General features: G+C 35.5%; 1 protein-coding gene across 1 annotated transcript in view; it reads right to left on the reverse strand.

The window, feature by feature from the left end:
* LOC133192194 (DNA polymerase epsilon catalytic subunit A-like) overlaps nucleotides 1-19,787 on the reverse strand; it is a 34,711-nt gene that overhangs the window by 10,941 nt on the left and 3,983 nt on the right. The window contains exons 2-40 of the mRNA XM_061328158.1: nucleotides 17,360-17,486; nucleotides 16,972-17,052; nucleotides 16,730-16,867; nucleotides 16,459-16,613; nucleotides 15,635-15,709; nucleotides 14,904-15,036; nucleotides 14,349-14,456; nucleotides 13,269-13,379; nucleotides 13,094-13,179; nucleotides 12,863-12,982; nucleotides 12,534-12,594; nucleotides 11,474-11,545; nucleotides 11,067-11,180; nucleotides 10,698-10,910; nucleotides 10,056-10,292; nucleotides 9,707-9,809; nucleotides 9,443-9,589; nucleotides 9,123-9,256; nucleotides 8,755-8,915; nucleotides 8,263-8,355; nucleotides 7,375-7,519; nucleotides 6,853-7,053; nucleotides 6,415-6,567; nucleotides 6,166-6,291; nucleotides 5,778-5,969; nucleotides 5,545-5,625; nucleotides 5,215-5,346; nucleotides 4,431-4,658; nucleotides 4,073-4,273; nucleotides 3,658-3,790; nucleotides 3,137-3,233; nucleotides 2,234-2,372; nucleotides 1,989-2,095; nucleotides 1,765-1,893; nucleotides 1,396-1,559; nucleotides 996-1,068; nucleotides 820-907; nucleotides 357-532; nucleotides 39-153 (exon numbers count right to left, since the gene is read on the reverse strand). Of these exons, the coding sequence (XP_061184142.1) occupies nucleotides 39-153; nucleotides 357-532; nucleotides 820-907; nucleotides 996-1,068; nucleotides 1,396-1,559; nucleotides 1,765-1,893; nucleotides 1,989-2,095; nucleotides 2,234-2,372; nucleotides 3,137-3,233; nucleotides 3,658-3,790; nucleotides 4,073-4,273; nucleotides 4,431-4,658; nucleotides 5,215-5,346; nucleotides 5,545-5,625; nucleotides 5,778-5,969; nucleotides 6,166-6,291; nucleotides 6,415-6,567; nucleotides 6,853-7,053; nucleotides 7,375-7,519; nucleotides 8,263-8,355; nucleotides 8,755-8,915; nucleotides 9,123-9,256; nucleotides 9,443-9,589; nucleotides 9,707-9,809; nucleotides 10,056-10,292; nucleotides 10,698-10,910; nucleotides 11,067-11,180; nucleotides 11,474-11,545; nucleotides 12,534-12,594; nucleotides 12,863-12,982; nucleotides 13,094-13,179; nucleotides 13,269-13,379; nucleotides 14,349-14,456; nucleotides 14,904-15,036; nucleotides 15,635-15,709; nucleotides 16,459-16,613; nucleotides 16,730-16,867; nucleotides 16,972-17,052; nucleotides 17,360-17,486 (5,149 nt within the window). The remainder of the gene's footprint in view (nucleotides 1-38; nucleotides 154-356; nucleotides 533-819; nucleotides 908-995; nucleotides 1,069-1,395; nucleotides 1,560-1,764; nucleotides 1,894-1,988; nucleotides 2,096-2,233; nucleotides 2,373-3,136; nucleotides 3,234-3,657; nucleotides 3,791-4,072; nucleotides 4,274-4,430; nucleotides 4,659-5,214; nucleotides 5,347-5,544; nucleotides 5,626-5,777; nucleotides 5,970-6,165; nucleotides 6,292-6,414; nucleotides 6,568-6,852; nucleotides 7,054-7,374; nucleotides 7,520-8,262; nucleotides 8,356-8,754; nucleotides 8,916-9,122; nucleotides 9,257-9,442; nucleotides 9,590-9,706; nucleotides 9,810-10,055; nucleotides 10,293-10,697; nucleotides 10,911-11,066; nucleotides 11,181-11,473; nucleotides 11,546-12,533; nucleotides 12,595-12,862; nucleotides 12,983-13,093; nucleotides 13,180-13,268; nucleotides 13,380-14,348; nucleotides 14,457-14,903; nucleotides 15,037-15,634; nucleotides 15,710-16,458; nucleotides 16,614-16,729; nucleotides 16,868-16,971; nucleotides 17,053-17,359; nucleotides 17,487-19,787) is intronic.

Below are 19,787 nucleotides of genomic sequence, written 5' to 3' on the forward strand. Positions count from 1 at the left end.
ACATTAGCTATCTCTAATTCTATTCACTAGTCTCTTACCTCAATAATTGTGTTGACAGCCAGACTAGCTATCTCTAATTCTACACACACGGTGGGATAAGTTCCTTGGTTGTTCACCTCAACACTTGTACTCTCCTCCAACTCCATACACAACCTAAATGGATAAAAATATCACTCAAATGTGTACAAGAATGGTTGAGGAAATGAAGGGTTTGAAACATCTCACAACTAATGAGAAACTTTGAAATACTCCCTGAAATACTCCCTTCAGCTCTATTGTAAGTAAACATTCTGTTGATTCAAAATTTCTTCTAGAATTAGTGAGTGATGTCTCAGAACATATTCGACGTCCCTTACCTGTTGTCATCAGCCTCTTTACCTCCCAGATCTGGTCTCTCTGTGGGGGAGCACCACAACACATGGTTGTTTTTATACAGGTAGCGAGCAAAGAACAAATCACAGCCAAACATGGTGATGTCTTTGGGGAAGTTTCCTAGAGGGATGTGAAGGAACCGACACTGCTCAACCATGGACTGAAAAAATAGACACTTCAATCAATCAGATTAAAGTAGCAGGAACAGGGAATAAGATGCAACAACAACAAAATCTGTGGTCCAAGCAGTATCTGTTTTGACCTGACTGAAGTGATAGCGACTTCAAACATACAATTAAATTAGCCCATTTTTCAGAGAAAATGCTGATTACCTTATAGTGCCCCTCACTGATTTGAACAAACTTTGTAGCAAGATTATGTAGTGATTGCTTCATATAATTTATATTTACATATGTATACATGTATCAATCTGCATCAGAGACTCACCTGGAGAATGACACTACTGTACAGGTACTGCTGTATCATGCGTCTACACCCCACTCTTTGCCAGTCTAGCACATTGTAAAGGCTATCACTGCAATACAAGACACTTACATGTACAGTACCTTCTACATGTACAATTGACATTTTAACTCTCAGCTTACATGAATCTCATTCCTTACCTATCTGTTACATGGATTGGCACTAGAGGAAAATCATTCAGGCCTGGCATGGAAGAGGTCAAATGCTGGAAATCTGATAAATAATGCAAAACTAATAAATTACCTAGATTATAATATAAAGTATCAAAGGTTCAGAACTGAGTAATGTTCTACAATAAATATCTACATGTAACAAATGTAACAAATGTACATAAATTTAGAAAAGCACTGTCAATTTAAATGTCACAGAAAAAAAATCCTTGTGTCTGCTGTTGGCTACAAAATAGAAGAATTGATAGAAAAAAAAAAGATATGTTCTCTAACTTTACATAAACTTTAATAGAGAATATGAATATATTTTTTCCTTCTCAAGTTATGGTGATTTTAACGCCTTGAGTAAACGTACATGTAAGTTACAAACCTTGTGGTGACTGAATGGCTATATAGGTCGGTCCTCGTTTCTCGTCCTTGTAAGCAGACAGTGACCTCTGTATTGACCTGTATACTTGACGGACATCTTTCTCAAGTTTGTACTCAAATGTGTGATTAGCAGGGGGTAAGCTGTCCTCATCTATTTTGGCCAATCTGCAAGCATCAATGTGGAAATACTAAAGGTTTTCATTTCAATAATTTCTTCTATTTTATAAAAGGTGATGAACATCTTTTAGAAATTCTTAAAGGGATACATAAAAATTTTGATTGAAAGCTCAATTATTTACAAGTGTATGTACAAGTAGATCAAAAAAATTAATTCTGAGAGATTGATGAAATGAACTTTTATTTGGTTTACTTGGAATTTCTCTCTGCATTGTACAGAGCAGTCAGAGTTGGCATCTGGTCACTTCGTACAGTGTCCACTATGTAAACCACTGCCCTCTTCGACATGGGGAAGAAAAGTCCATATACCATTTTATTCCCACTGAAGATAAAGAAATATCTCATAATGGCTCTTTCTGGAACAATAACCATTCATGCAATAAATTTGGATGTCCTTCAAATTCATGACTGACATACCAAGCATGGTGATAAAGGTATATATGCTTCATAGTGCCTGGCTCCAAATAGGAGAACTGGGCCACAGTTCTGAAATTCAGGTGGTCCAACTCAAATGTATCTGTTTCCTGACAAAAAAAAAATCAATATATACATGTACGTCATGATAAATGTATATCATTTGCATTGTTTTATTTTTCTAAAACCCATTTAAACTGTGGACTTATGATAAATCACTCCTGTAGATTCTGAATTGTATTACTTACTCGCCCCTGCATGTACTTGGCAAAGTCACGGTTAACCGTTGTGATACATCCAAGTCGGGAGAGGGCTCGAAACAACAAAGGGACTTGGGTTTCATAAACACCCTCAATGTCAGGGGATGACAGGTCTGCACTTATCTCACTAAGGAGGTAATTAAAATGTCCTCTTTATCAATACAGCTTTAAAGTGTAGCCTACTATTTACATGCAATAAAACTTTTTAAAATACTATAACAAGTAGAACATTCAGTTGAATCATACATGTACAAATATACATCAAACTTCATTACACATTTAAGGTCAAGATCTAGTAAATGACTTTAGACTAACTTTTTGGTGCTAGATCCATTATGACGTCATAATCAATTCTAACTTTCTTTTTCCCGCACTTTACGGCTCTAATACAGTTATGTAGAAAATAAACTATTTTCGTGGAATTCAATTTGAAATCATGTGAAAAGTAATCCCGATACCTATATTCAATTTAATATCATTTTAAAGAAGAGGCCAAGAACATACAAATTATCGTTTTCTGAGAGACTGTAGGCAATCTGGATAGATATGGAAAAAACTCCCATATTCATGACTGGTTTTCTTAATTTTTCATTGAAAATGACAGTTTAAAATATGGTTTTTCATCTTGTTCATCTACAAATTATGCCCCGAAACACCTTATTTGACCAAGCTAAAGTTATAAAGCATCATTAAAGGAATTTATTTCTCAAATTTGAGAAACCTGTAGGCACCTTTCATTTACTAGATCTTGACCTTAAGATTAAACTTCATTAGACATTTAAGATAAGGTAATTGAAAAGCAAAGTATGCAAATATAGGATGATCAGTGTCATAGCTCAGTACTGCAACATTAGGAAAACTCACTCTAGATGAGCCTAACTCAAGACTCACTTGATATGCTCCTGATACACATCCTCTGGTACCGAGTATTCATACAGGTACATCACTGGGTGTGAGCGAGGTAGAGTCTTTATCACCTTTTTCCACACTGAAACAATCAAACCCAATCAAGAGTAATTTTCTGCATAAAATGATGATGATTCCGTCATCTCAAAATATGACTATCAAATACAGTTACATACTATAAAATTATGAAAGTGGTCCAGTTCAGAAAATAGCTTTGCCATATTTTTCTGAATCCATTGAAAAAAGTTATAATTATACAAAATATCTAAGCATCTCCATATCTTGTAATTGCTGAGTGGGAAGAGGTCATGATATCAAAGACAACACTTGAAAGCGCACCAGTATCCCACTCTGTCAAATTAATTTTTTGTACCAATTGGCATATGCTTGTCACTTACCTACATGTATGTGCAAGTCATTTCATGAGACTTTAACCAGGTAATCCAGCATAAGAAAGTGAAGAACAGATTATCTTAAGAAATCACTAACTGGTTTACTCTACTCACTCTGCCCCTCTCCATCCTTGGGGGTCCTTTGATTGACATAGAAAATCCTGGGTACATTGACCTTCATGGCATGTAGATCATTTCCAATCAGAGCCCATAGCTTGAACTGTCCTGGGTGTCCTGTTTCCATCAACTGGAGAAAAAAATTATCGATTGCTTTTACAAGGGCACTCAATCTAGATTACTTATATACATTTATTTTCTAAATCAGCTGCAATCTCATGACATTGTTGTCTTTACCGGAGAAGAAATGAACAACTGAAAATGATAGTAATTAATCTTACAGTTTTTCAAAATTGAATTAAAATACTAAATAATACTACAATCCAAACTTAAAATGCAACTAAATATTTTGTAAAGACGAAAATAAGCATCATTTCAGAAGGACTTCCTACAGCACATACAGGAATCTCACCTGTACAATCTGCCAGGGCATGTCCATGATGCTGCGAGCTGTCCTGCGAAGGAATCCACTTAGGCCTGTTCTGTTCCCTCCTATGTAAGTTCCAGTCGCTATGTCCCCAAACTCCACTCTTCTTCTTTTTCTCTCTGTCCTGTCCTTGGCTTGGAGCTGCCATTTCTTTTTGTGGTATTCAAGCCAGGTCTTCCTCTCGTCCTATGGGTTTGAGGAAAATATAAAAGTATATCAGTAGTGAGAAAATCATTCAAAACTTGTAACATATACTGCACAGTGCCTTTGTAACAAATCAATGGTATAACAGATAAAACTGTCAGTTTCTTCAACCCCTCCCATCCCCAATCAGTGTCCTAACCTTAGTAGTCCCCATTGGAGGGGGTGGTCCCAGTATCTCCCTCCATGTCTGAGAGCCCTGGGACTCCTGACTGGCTTCTGAGTCCCCTATACTTGACCGATCTCGCTTCCTCTTATGACTGACCACCATTCCGTTGGCAGGCTTCTTAAAATTCATCATGTCCTCCATGTCAGAGACACTTTGATTTGGCTCATCCTCTTGTGAAAACAGCTCCCTCTCTGATGAAATCTTTTAAGATCAAATCAGAAACATGCACTCAAACTCCATTAAAATAAAATCAATGGGACCTGTGAAATTACTTTGCTATATCTGTAATTTGATATATCCATATAAGGAATTCATAAAATATAAATATATAGCTGTGGATCCAAGAAAACTTCCCTATAACTGTGAATTCAAAACACCCATGTTCATACTAAACAAGTTTTACTGTAATATTAAACCATACATTGTATCTAACCAGGAATTTTTTTTTTTTGGTAATATACATTCAGATTGTAGCAGCTATAGTAATCTTGAATGGTACACTAGCTTAACCCCCAAGTAGTAAAAAGCTAGCTGTAAAAAAATCATTCAGTGTTGATCTCTTATGTCTTTGAATTAAAAAAATTTCTCATGAGACACCTGCTTAACTTCCCTATTCCTTCAGTAATTTAAAATCATTTGAGATATTTGTACACTAAATCTGTCAACTATCTGCTAGTTCAGCTGTATTTTCAATGATCTGTAGTACAGGCTAGGATGCAGAGGGTTTATAATAAACAGTGACAATCTATTAACATACTTCCTCTGTCTTCTTCCTCTGAGCTGGAGCAAAGATTTCGCTAATTTTCTTCTGTTTAAACACATCGTTTCTCTCCATCAACTTCTTGTGAAGCCATGGTGGATGTGGAACCCTGGGAACTGGATTGGCAACCTAAACGTTTCAAATGTACACATAAAACAGAGTTTATACACTCAAGCACTCCCTGAATCCTTTACGTCAATTTTCTCTTTCTGTCAAATTTGCTCTTAGTAACTAAAACAAAGGACTGCATCCAAATACTTGGCCATATCAATATTGATTGAATTGTACATGTACAAACTGTTATAATTTTTGTACATTTCCTCTTACCTGCTGTAGGGCTGCAGGTATTGTAATGATTTTCTGAACACAGCTTCCCAATCTCTCTATGTAGTACTCCCAATCTAATATCTACAACCACAAAATTTATGTACAAATTAACATGCAGAGTGTATATGCAAGTTTACATCTGCAAAATTTAAGTTCATTTTTTGAACAAATCTTTTTTTTTATTATTACACTATCATGGTTTTTAGTGTCCATTGTGCATATACATATCTCACTTCTCTGATTCCAAAATCTGACAAGCTTGGACTCTTGAGCCACTTCCTTAAGTAATGTTTGGTGACACTGGGTTCGGCCTGGAAGATAGCCAGAGGGATAGCTCTCTCTGTGACAGGTGCCCCCTCAGGTTTCTTAGAAATGACATAGTGACAGTTCAAACCAGCATCCTTCACCATCTGGTCACCTAAAAACTGTAACATCAAACCAGAAGTGAAGTTAAAATGACTACACATATATATCAAGTTTACAATTTTTCACTCAAATTGAAACTCATCTTTTTTGTTTTACCCACTTTATCCGTGTATTAAGAATTTTTACAAGAATTTTACACTTAATATACATATATAAATGATAAACAAAACGTGATTGTACAAGTCTAACTCTTACCTCAGCCAGACGTTTGGCTGTGCTGATGGATGTCGATTTCTGCTCTCCGTAGTCCGCCAGAGTTCTAGACATGTTCCGCTTCTCGGCAATCAACTCAAACAACTCAGAATCTGGCATGTTTGCTGCCTATTTGGATCAATTAAGACTTATTTTCTCATGCATATTTTTACATGACAAGTACATCAGCTGACTTTTTTTTAAAAAAAAAGAAATTGATCATATTTTAAGAACTGAACGACTTGGACAAACCTTGCTGAAGAGAACATCCAGCCAATAGTCAGCCACTTTAGCCACGGCGGCGTAGCACTCCTCCAACGTAGATCCCTTCAGAAAGGCTTCAAACACAGAGGACTGGAAGATCTTGATCAGCTCCAGCTCACCTCTTCTCTTCACCTCAAACCCCTAACAATTTGCAAGAGTTACTTCTACTTCAGAATTATTACTTTTTTTGCCGTGCATTCAGTGCACAGAATTATACATTTAAGTACATTATTTGAAATTCCATTTGTCAATTCTCCTTGATGTTTGAATTGAATCAGATAGCTCAAACAACACTATTAAAATTTCCATTAACATATTCAAAAATACAAATATGATACATTGTAAAAACATGTATACAGGTACACTATACTTTTATGGAACTTTTCTCTGTATCTACATGTATATAAGCAAACCTCTAATAGTTACCTTTAGCTCAGCTAGTGATCCATCAAAATTGAACACAGCATATCTTTTCTTCAGCTTCTTCCCTTCTTCCTTAGAGGCAGGCAGAATCATGGACAAATATGGACCATCCACCTCAAAGAAAATGGAGTTTTCACTCCGGACTGAGTACTTTAGAGTTCTGGGGTCTTCTAGCTCCTGGTATTGGTCATTCGTAAAGAAATCCTACCATATTTAAATAAAAAATAAAAAGATATTTACCACACTCAGTTCGGATGTGATGTAAAACTTCTAAAAAAAATTACAGGTGTATATTTCAATAACACTTTTAAAAACCAATACTTGCTGGCCAAAATAAATCCAAACAAACAGCCAAGAAGGCCGTAATTACTTGTCTACTTTGTAATAAAACATGCACCAGTAAAAGTTGCCAAATCTGAGTGATAGACTATATCTACATGTACATGTAACAGTTTTTAAGGACACCTGCAGAAAATCAAAATTATCTCATGACCATATCCTTAGAAACACATGGCCACCCCTCACCTTAACCATGATGTTAAGCATGGCTCCTGGATAAGATATTGTCACTTTTGGCTTTTTTGCATTTGTTGACTTTACGACATAATTTTCTGGAAAAGTGGCAGGCAAGACACACCAAATACCATCTGTGTCCAACTCTAACGGGCGACTGGAATGTGAAATCTTGCAACATTTATATATATACTTTTCCTATAAAATGCACAAGAAGAACAATCCAGAATGAGCTAATTTTTTTTTCAACCATCAATTTACATCTTTTTCTTATCAGGGCAAAATTCTATTAGCAATATACACACCCTCAAGTCACAATTTGTAATGAATGTCTGTACCCTCAATTTACCCTACCTTCAGCATATCCCCCTTACCTTATGTGTAAAAGAACCCTTATTACATGTACAGAGCTGTTTACCCTATTTTGCAGTTCTCAATAATTTAAATAGGTTCTCTCCGTAATTTGATCTTTTCATCCATAATTTATTGTTGGTAGTACATTGTTTTACTTTTCTAATCACATTTGATGCTTTTAGACGAGAATGATTTTTCATTATGTTAATATCCTTTTTTGTCAACATGTATCACACATACTTGTACATGTAAATGGCATTCTGAGTATCTATTTATCAGTGTAGTTAAGGTTTTTAAGTACATGTATATTCCTATCACTGCTCAAGTATCCATACGTAATAAAAAGAATTATAATACGGAGCATAACCCAGAAGCTTAATTTTTGGACACAAATCTGTAATCCGTATTTCCAAAATTCCATAATAGCAAACAGCTCTGCATGTACCTTAACTGTTCCACAATTTTCCTGCCCATGAAAATTTGGTACTTTATCCACTTTCATCATTACTCAAATTTAGAGGCTTTTGTAAGAGTACTAAAACTTGCCCGATCTGTTCTACGATTTCCCTGGCCTTTGTGATGATGTTGGCACCTGTGTGACACACAACTCCTGCCATCTCCATACTGTACCATCTGGCCCTGTTCAACACAAATTCAGTATAGACTATCAAATTCTATATGTCAATAAATGTGAATCCTCATTTCATGTCTTGTTTATTCTTTAACATTCAGCAATGAAAATTACGTACAACAAATAATTTCCTATCTACATGTATTAAAAAATTTTAAGACCAACAGACATGTCTTAAACAGGACACATATTCCTGGTATGTTCAATCTAATTCTGTTGGCCCAAGTCCTAAAGACTCAAAAAGTTAAAAGAAGTCTTCTTTAAGGAATAATAATATACTTACCTAAATGCCAATACAGATATAAAACAGATTTATATGAAAACTGCTTGATATCCCTATTTCATATGGTGCACTCCCAAGAAAAATATTAAAGCATGCATCAACAGGTTAGACTCAAAATTCTTACCCTTTTCTCATGACATATCCATAGAAGGAGTTCAGAATACATTTGTGGGCCAGCTGAAGTGAATCATACAGCACTACCATTCCATTAGCCTTCTTGATCTCCGCAGCATCTCCAGACTTTTTGGCTTCTGCCAACTTCTTACCCCAAGCTTTATTCAGACCCTAGCAATGATATTAAGCCAATACAGCACTCTGTATCCAAATATAAATATACATGTATGTAAATGACTGTAATCACCATGACAGTCTCACATTCAAGCCTTCCACATTATACTTATAGACACTATTTATAGTAAAAGACACTACTACCATTCATTTTCCAATATTTTTTTTTTAAATAAACTGATTTTGCTATTTCAGTGATCATACTTTAAACTCATATCTTCTATCTCTGAAGGCACGGACAGTGTCCACATAAAATGAGTTTTCTCGCTGACAGATCGTAGCAGTTCGCTGCTCCAACCGAGTAGAATGAACTTTCTTATAAGCTTTTCTACAATAATCTGCAATAAAGAAATAAGATATAAATACAAGTTTCTCAAAATCACTGCATTTTCAGATTTTGCTTGTAAAGGTCCACACATAAATAAACAAGACAGCACATACAGTACTTTTAGACAAGATGCCATGATTTTCTACGTTGAAGTGTAAGTTGACACCCTGCCCTTCAAAATCTACCCCTCCCATACCTGTGAGCCTCTTCTTCTCAGCCACTGCTTGTTCTTCTTTGGTCAGCTGATGATAAGCTCTTGGGGGACCTCCTGGCATCGCCGGGGGGAACTTCTCATTCTCCAGCTGCTGCTGAATTCTGTGGAACTCATTTCGGGATGCTGGCACTGGATAACATTATGAATTTTATTGATATATGATACACAATTCAGCAATTGATTTTTAATAAAATGTAAATGCACTTGTTCAAAACAATGCACATGTAATTGTTAATATAGACTTACTGTACTCTCCTCTCCACATCCAGGGCATTCTCCTCTGACAGGTAGCACCTGGTTTGTTAAAATCACAAGCAGCACAGGTGCTCTCATCCACAATGGCTGGGGGCTAAATAAAAAAAAAAATAAAATAGTTTTTATCAGTATTAGCATTCATATTTCTTGCCCATGAATTCATATAAAATCTGTGAGGAAATACGAGGAGGAGATGTGTACATTTCCTTTAACTATACATTGCCAAATGCATGAACAACTGCAGCTGAGTCAACTATAGAAAAGCATATCCCTAAAAATTCATCATGATCACATATATTGTACATTTGTCAAACATATCAGCAAGCAACAGATCCCTTACCTGTAATCTATTGGTGAGAATGATGTTTGGATACATAGCACCAACATCCAGGTGATATATGATGGGGTTTTCCAGTCTGTTTGGGCAGTCCCTCAACATCGACAAACTTTCCACAATATCAGCACACACCTCATTAAAGTTTGTCACCTCCTCAAATGGAATTTTCTCCTCCTCCTCAATGGCATGCCTCATAGTCTTTTCCACTTTGTCAATTAAATTTTGAAATGCTTCAGGTACCTGTGTGTAAAATAGATTTTATAAATACATCCTCATGTATATAATTTTTGGTAAATGCATTGTCAGACTTGTAAATACTGGAGACAGTGAATGAGGCAAGTCAGGGAACATAAAGAGATAACACCAAAACCATTTTAAAGTATCGATGTACACAAGCTAACAGAGGGTGAACTGGGAGTGGTGATTTTTTTCTATTCTGTACAACAAAGGATGTTTGCAATGCCAATTATGTATAAATTCCTTGATTTTCATCCACATTTGCAGCCAAGAGTTGCCTTCCTTCCCACATTGTCTTGGCGAAACTTTAAAAGTAATGGGAAGGTTTAATGTTAATGTTATACATGTATATATAAATCTTAAGTCCTATAAACCTTATTAAACTGTGACACAGACAGGGAAACTAACCATTCTAAATCTGCAAGGAATATCTGCTCTGAAGACGCCAGATTCCAGAGCCTCAACGTGACCCCCGACATAGGTCTCAGAGTCAAGGACATGTCCATCATCTGTCATCTTATTCCACACCGCCTCCTGTTTATTTGGGAACACGATGTTGGCATGGTAGGCTTGCACCATTAATAGGGCCTCACAGAGTGTCCCTGATCCTTTTCTTAAAACCTTTTATGTACAAACACAAAAATCATCAAACCCTAGTATTACATATATATCATTTATTTGGCATGTTTTTAAAAGAATTAATTCAAGAAAATATTTCCAGTTAAATGGTGCCAATAATTGAGAATCTGAAGCTTTTTTTTTTTTTTTTTTTTTTACCTCATCCGGTTCCATTGGTATAATTGTGCACAAAGCAAAAATGAAAGGATGTACATATTTCATGTACAAGTAGTAAGTGGCCACAGCATCAGACACGGAGTAGTTAGCTAAAACCTGCATTAAAAGATCTCAGTAAAAAGATTCAGCTGAAAAAGATTCTATTTATTACACACCTTAATTCATCAAAACTTGCATTTACATTCATGATAATCTATTAATGTAATAGCATACACATATGAACATTTAACATAGCTCCTTTAAATGAAGAATAAATTGTCAAGTTGTCCGATAGGAAGAAAATGATCAAAGGAAATGCATCCTTTTATTAAACTTAAGAAACATTAGTATTCACTCTCAGAAATGACATTGGTAAAATTCAATGTCATAAAAGATGATTTCCCAGTTACCTGTGGTTCTTCACTAGCCATTCTACACATCTCCTCTGGGTCTAACTCTACTGGATTATACCTCAACTTAGCCTGAAAGCAGTGGACAGACAGGTGCTCTGAATCAATGTCGCAGAATAACTTACTACAGAACAGCTCACAAATATTCCCTTTTACATTGTGAAAAATCATAAGCATGAAATGGTTTGTATTACACCATGTAACATGGTGCATGTAAAAATAAAATGCATCAGAAAACACACTAAACTGCCAAAACTAGAAAACTGTCAAATTCATACAGGGTCCCACAATATGGTTACATCAATAATCTAGGCCACAAGTCTTTGACTTCAATGCACACCTTCATCCAAAGTACTCTAAGGGGCGAAGTGTGAGCTAATCTGGTTCAAATGGCAAAATACATGTATATACTGTACACGTATTACATTTAGCTGTGTATTCTTTTTAGCCCCTTTGGCGGAAAGCAACTTCCACTAATTCCAAGTACAATGCTAAATGTTTTGCACATATGCACATAAATAAGAACATTAGGAAATGCGCTAAATCAAATCTACGCTAACTTGTTCAAAAATCAATTTCTGCCAAATATCATACACGCTAAATATAATACATTTACAGTACTTCACTAAAAGATCTGGTTTAACCTGGACCTCTACCCTAGAACTTGTCTCACGGTAATGCAGACCCTTCCCGAGGGCACTCTTAAATTATGAGCCAAAGAAAGAACTAGATGTGTCCTAACGCCACGAAAGCCCCCACAGGCAGCCAATTTCTTATTTTTTCACTGTATTGCACATTGTATACACACCATATTGCACAGAGGGCTTCAAGATTTAGTGCAAGCCCAACACCATAACATCAAAGACACCCCCATATTTCATGATCCACTAAAAAGCAACAACTGCTGGTCTACAGGTCCTCATGTTTTGTGAGAAATATTTGTGAGCTTAGCTGTAGTTCCCCCCCCCCCCCTCCCCCCCTGAAAAAATTAAATGTTTAGCATTTTGTATGCATTATTTTTTATATAATAATTCCAAGGATGTCACTTATAAATTCTCACTTTTGCTACAGCCTTGAGATTCTGACTCCCAACAGGAAGATAACTGTCTCTCTTCACCCATCTGCAAAACAAAAACGTGATTCAAGTTATTTTTTATCTCAACAGTTCAGAAGGGCAAATTTCTCAGACAATAATACACACAACAGTGAAATAGCTGACTACCAAAGCAGACATCCAATTATCAATTCACCTACATGTGCTTGTATTTTGGAGTGAATAACATGTTTATGTATTGATGTATAAATAGAATGCCATTACTCATTAATTAACAGTTGAACAACAGTTAAAAGAAACCCTTACAATTCACACAGGGTCTGCAATTTAAGTACCTAAAACAATCCATGTGGACTGCTGGTCTAGATTTATATTCGCCTTGGTTGTCCTTCTGGAATCCTATCTCCTGTGACATATCTATATCATGAAGGGCAGCCCTCGTCTCAACAAATGGCCTACAATGCCAAGCCTTCAGATGAATTTGTTATTTATACCTGTATTTCTATTTTTTAATGTTTTTAAATCTTGATTATATATATAAAAATACAACTAAAAATAAACAATACCAATCAAAGCTGTCTCCGTTGTAGGTAACGAAAATTTGTGGTTTCACTTCCAGTATGTGGTCAAAAAACCTTCTAAGTACAGCTTCCTACAAATAATCAAAAATGCAAGTAAAAATTTACTCTGTTGTATATATAAGTAAAGTACAAGTTGAGTGTTAAATTATGTAAGACTGACCTCATCAGGTTCATTGAACACAGTAAATGGTCCCTCAAATTCAGGACGAGGTGTGTATTCAAAGTCTTCCACATCCTGAGAGACTATTTCTCTGTTACAAATTAGGAAACCCTACAAAGGTACAAGATGTATTTGAACAAACATTAATTCCCACCATTCTAGTCATTTCCTACTTTCACTTCCTATCCTTCATGAACCATCTATTAATATTCCCATCATACATTGCTAGAGTATATATAGTTTTCAACAAGAGGCCTATGGGCCTTGATGGTCATGGGACTTGATGGGCATCCAAGTCTCATGAGCATTTCCACATATTCTCAGACAAATTTCTAATTCTCTGCTAAAAATTTGTATCCCAAATGAAATCTTGGTATTTTTTTCTTCCTATGACCTAGTGTAAATGTGACTGATCCAAAGGTTAAAGACATACTTCTGTTATAAGAAATTGTCTCTTCAACAAGGATACAAAGATATGACCTTAAGAATTTCATACTTCTCCTTATGACCTTACCCAAATTAACATAGTTCACTGCTCTATCTCATAGGTAATAAGCAACCTTTCTATTTACTGTAACCATCTAACCATCCATTCCAAAGTCATTAAGTTGAAGTTTGGTAAATGGACAGACAAGGTGATATATTAAACAGCTGTCAATCCCTCATTTTATTTGCAGAGGTTTGGGATGTTAGGTATATATATCTACTATAAATGGTAGTTTCTTCCAAAACTGCTGGAAAGCAGTATGTTTAACATAATAGTCCTGCTCTGAGGCCTTAATCCCTAACCCTGGTAACACAACTTTCATCTTTCCCCTGCCCTATATGACCTTGCATTTATTTCTCCAAACAAATACATTGTTATTGTCTTCTGAAACAAGGTCAAAGAGAATTTATAAGTACTTGATAATTGGTTTGTAATATCCTGTTTTAGAACTAATCTTAATGAATAAACAGGAAACCACACAGGCAGGCAGATAGGTCAATTACTAGACATCCTTGCAAAGAAAATAAAAACAGAATATCTGGGTGTAATATTAGGAATATTGACCTACCCAAGAGTTGTGTAAACACACCTACCTGCCCATCTATCATGTAGGATATCATAATAATTTGATCGGTTTGGGAATCTGGAAACTTCAGGGGTAATTTTGTTGTTTCAATGTCAAAGGCTAGAACAACTGGATCCTGTAAATAAAAATTACTATAAAATTTAAAGGAAAACAACTCTCTGCTTCCTAAATTGCAATGTTTCTTGATATAGGACAATTTTGTAAGAAAAAAAAAGGAAAAAAAGAAAAAAAAAAAGAGAAGATGGAAATGGAAATTGAATTTAAGCAAATTAGGTTCATGCACATCAAACTATGTAAAATTTGAGACAAAATCATTGTTAGAGATGGAAATTAAAAAGGAAACCAGTGATTTATCAATCTTAGAGTTGTCTCTCTTAGCGGAAGGTTATTCATCCTTAAAATGTAATTTCTTATATGCAATGCAGTGTAAATGTAATTTCTTAAAAGCAACTCAGTGTAAAATGCAATTTCTTACAAGGAATTTGGTGCATATGTACTGGCTAAATTATCACAGGACACATAAAAAGAACTTAATATGTATCCAGTACTGTAAGCAACTTACTGGTCTATCCACAAGGTCCTCCCTGTGCCGAATCTCTACAGGAAGTGAGCCTCGTCCCCTTACCGTGTACCAGTGTCCAACAAATATTTTCAGGTCAATGGAGACACGAACATGGTAAGGAACATCATATTCCCTGTTTACAAAACAGAAATGCAACAAATTAATCTTCATACAATATTTTCCTTTGTTCATTTGAATAATTCATAGTTAACAATTTTATCTTTAGCTCTGGTTCTCCATGGGAAATAACATGTAAAATTACAAGAAAATGCCAAAGTCGATGTATCATATCATTACAGGAAATGATTATCATAAACGGGGTTATGCCACAAAGCATTTAGGCATAATGATGTCTGTACAAATATGTCAAGAAACCAAATCCCTTTCTCAAATGTTACATCCCCAATATCTCTTGCACAGTTGCTGTTTCCTTTTGCTTTGATTAATTTTAAAACAGATCAATCACTTTCACATTTCTTTTCAATCAGTTCAAAGGCTGCCACTTTAGTTTCATCATATGGTTACTTACCAAGTAAATAAAGTGCTTGTCACTAAGTGAAAAATGTCTAACTTCAATCACAGAAGAGGTTTATATTCTTATCTTTAATGAAACTTGGGGTAACCTGATTTACAGATTAGCATTCAGAAAAAATAATGATCTACCAGTATGTTACATCACCATTAATACTGTATATTAATAAATACACCAATTGCAATTTTTAAGCATTTACCTGATATCTATTATATTTTCCATCTGATTGGAGGCTTTGTTTTCAGAATTATCAACATCTGTTCCAAGTAAATGGCTACAAATAAAAGTAAACCATACATGTACATGTATATCATTATAGGTAGGAAAAGCATGCTGAGAATACAGCATACAACTACTTGGAGATATCTGCACAGTAGTGTCACTTATATAGCTCCTCTTGTTATTGAAAATCAATTTTGTTCCTCTGTTCTTTTACATGTATAATATTTTGACCCCCTGTTATAGCCCCACCTTTGCCCATAGGGTCCATGTCAGATTTGAACAAACTTAAATCTAACCTCAGTAAGGAAAATTGCTTGCAAGATTTATCTTCCACCATAGTTCTTGAGGTATAATTTTTAAAATCCCCCTTTTTTCATCATTTCTTTATTTGCTCCCTTTGAAAAGAGGTTCACCCTTCATTTGAACAAAGATGAATCCCCGTTTACAACAAGGTTTGGTTGTAAATGGCCTATGCTATACAGACAGACATCAGATCAACTTTGATCAGAAATGGTCACTCAGATGAGCTAATAAAGGGCCATAAATCTGATGGAAAAGATTGAAATCTCTTGAAAAATCAAAACTGCTCTGCAAATGTTCTGTACACTGTGACAACAGTGTAACATATCTCAATTCAATAACTCAAAGTTTAATTTTAAAAAATATTTTGGAAAAGTAATGGACTGACAGGAAAAAAAAAAAAGAAGATTTCTCCCCTTCCACCTGTTTTCACCATCAGTTGGTAGTGGACTGAAACACATACATTGTACATTCATTAGTAGCACCAACTTTTGTACCTACTTGCTGAGGAGTGCAGTGTACGCTTCACTTGATTGTTCTCGTTCTTTGTTTTTTCTTACTGCAGGGTGAATCTCCTTCCTTACTTTTATTAGATCTTCCACTGATGAAAATGACAGCTTGAGATACTGTCTTTTCAATCCAACCAGGTGATTTGGCTAAAATGGGAAACATAATTAATTAGATAAGAACAGTTACACAAGCTTCATGCCCCCCTCCCCCCAAAAATAAAAATAAACAGATAAATAACTGAAAGGGTAGAATCTTCTTTTACCAGATCTAAATCCTCCTTGTGCACAGTCTCTACAGTGGCCAGTTTTCCTGAAAATTTTTTGGACAGAAATGATGCCACCTCTCTTTCACATCCTGGCTTTGTTGCCACAAAGAAATAGGGCTTGAATGGTAATGTGGCCTAGAAATGGTCAGACAGAGTACACAACATGCAATAATATGATAACCACCTGTCAAACATGAAGTATAAATATTTGCATGAGCTGGTCAAGTTTTACAAGTTACCTTAAATCGAGAGCCATCTTCCTCCAAAAAATAATAATCCACAGCACTAATCAGCTGCTTATTTTCATCCAGTATGTCTGCCTAAAAGAATAAAAAAGTTTTTATTCAAAGTAATAGACTACAAAGTAATTTTATGAAATCTTTTCTTTAAAACCCTACTCAATATCATATACACATATACAGGAAAATTTTTGCCCCAATTTTATTTTTGCCCCTTTCACTAATATCACAGGTGGGTGAATATAAAATGGGGTGAATTCAAAGAACACAGTGTAATTTCTTAAACAGAAGTGTGAATAGGCGAATTTGAAATGGGCCAAAATTGATCACATGTGCGAGAGGGCAAAAATAACATGGGGCTAAAATAACACTGTATACAGTATCTTACAGGGTGCATATTGATGAGCCATCCTGTTCTGTCTTTGGCTTCTTTGTATCTCTCAAACCCAAACTTGCTATCCACGGCATCACCAGCCAGTGCCCTCTGCAGTCTCTTATCAGTTCCATCTTCACGCCTGTGTATTAACAAAACACATACTGTGCAGTTTATTCCAAGGAGTATTCAAAATTAAAAGAAAATCTCCTGAATATATTGTGATGGGGATTCGGTGTCTAGCACAGTAGCTTAGTAGTTAGAACCCTCACAGTTAGCAGGAGGTCCCAGGTTTGGTTTTGTTTGACCAAAACTTTTTCCCTCACTTTATAATGATACGAAATGAACTCTCTTGGAGAATCTTTACATTGACGAAAGGTAAAGCATATACATTATAATCTTTTAACACTTTATCTCTTTAGTCTTTAGGCTACATAAAATTGAAATTATGGTTCTTGGGCCCGTGTTTATCTGTTTTGAGGTAGTCTCATTGCAATTTTTATCGTACTTTCCATAAAATAAAAGTTTGTATTTATTTTCTAATGTATATTTCTAAAATTTCCACATCTGGCATCCCTGTGCAGGTTAATAAACACTACTAATGAGAATCGGGAGCAATTAAAACCCCCGTGATGACTGATAGCACATTTGACACCTTGTTGATTATCTGTTATCAGCGACAATAAACAGATATCTACTGATTTGAATTGCCATCTTTTCTTTACATGGAAATACTCAAATATGGTATTATTCACTTTTACCTAATCGATAAAGAATCCGAAATTCCTAAAAATCGATAAAAATGGGGTTTTAAAATAATTATATCAGTAAAAAGCGCTAGATACGAATTAAAATCAGTAGACTCCTGAAAAATCGACAAAGATGGCATGTACGGTATATGATTCATGATGGGTCATACTGCAATATACCAGTAATACTGCACACCCCTAACAAAAACTCTCACTTTGGTGCAGTGCAGGGATAGACATTAACTTTCAGATTCACTTGCCCTTTGGGCAAGTGATCTCGAACTTTGACTTGTCCGACTGCAAAACTTGGTTGCCCAAAATTAGGAAAGAAGAATATATTTTATTACTGTAATTGTTATGGTGAGAAAAAAATGTGACCAAATAAATTATTGTCAAGCAACAGCAAATTGAGCTTCATGAAAAAAATTTTGATGCTGCGTTTGTACAGAACTGTCCTTATCCATTTAACCTGTTAAAACACACTGCTATGCAGCAGTAACCCTCCATAATAAAATTCATATTTTTAAAAATTATTTTCTGTAGGATCCTTGTGTGAATCATGATTTTCAGAGATAAACTGTGTATAGCAATGGTAAAGGAAAATAGTTGCTACAAAACATACATATTTTGATCAGGATACATCATGTTACTTATATTCTGTGAGTGAATAATCCAATTTCCTAGTAAAAATTAACTAAAGTTGTTAGACGTAGAGCATGGTATTTACCACGAAAGAAAACAGAACAAGAAGTCTGTGAGCCAATGCTCACTAATAATACCCCCGCTCTGATGTGAATACACAAGTTCAGTTATGGACAAACACAGTGATAATCAGGAAATTGACATCGGATTTGTAAAAACTGAATCCCAACATATGGCATGCCTAAACAAAGAAAAAATTTCAAGCATCTGCGATGAGTAGTTGCTGAGAAAACTATGACCAAAATTTATTATGTATGGTACGGACAGACGCACGGATAAACAGGAAGTCGACATCAGATTTGTTCCAAAAATGAATCCTATTATATGGCATGCCTAAACAAAGATTGTGCTAAAATTTCAAGCATCTGCAATTAGTAGTTGCTGAGAAAACTACGACCAAAATTTGTTATGTATGGTACGGACAGATGCATGGATAAACAGGAAGTTGACATCGGATTCGTACAAAAATGAATCCCACCACATGGCATGCCTAAACAAAGAGTGTGTTAAAATTTCAAGCACCTATGATGAGTAGTTGCTGAGAAAACTGTGACCAAAGTTTGTTATGTGTGGTACGGACAGACGCACGGATAAACAGGAAGTTGACATCGGATTCGTACAAAAATGAATCCCATCATATGGCATGCCTAAACAAAGAGTGTGTTAAAATTTCAAGCACCTGTGATGAGTAGTTGCTGAGAAAACTGCGACCAAAGTTTGTTACGGACAGACAGACAGACAGACAGACAGACAGACACACAAGGGTAAAACAGTATACCCCCCTCTCCTTCGGAGCGGGGGTATAATAATAACGAACACAATTTTTAAATGGACTGGTATAGGGTGAGTTAACCATGCATCGGACACATACCTTGCTTCGGACAACTTTAAGCAATAAACTTTCATTGAACCTGAGTGTCCCCGTGTTTTTACTAGTTTCTGTCTTAAAGGTGAAGATTTAAACTTTTTAATGATGCCGATTTTTAGTTTCA

The sequence above is a fragment of the Saccostrea echinata genome, unplaced genomic scaffold, assembly GCF_033153115.1.
Source record: "Saccostrea echinata isolate AGI-Se365-2 ecotype Australia unplaced genomic scaffold, CSIRO_AGI_Sech_v1 ptg000025l, whole genome shotgun sequence".
In the NCBI taxonomy this organism is placed as follows: Eukaryota; Metazoa; Mollusca; class Bivalvia; order Ostreida; family Ostreidae; genus Saccostrea; species Saccostrea echinata.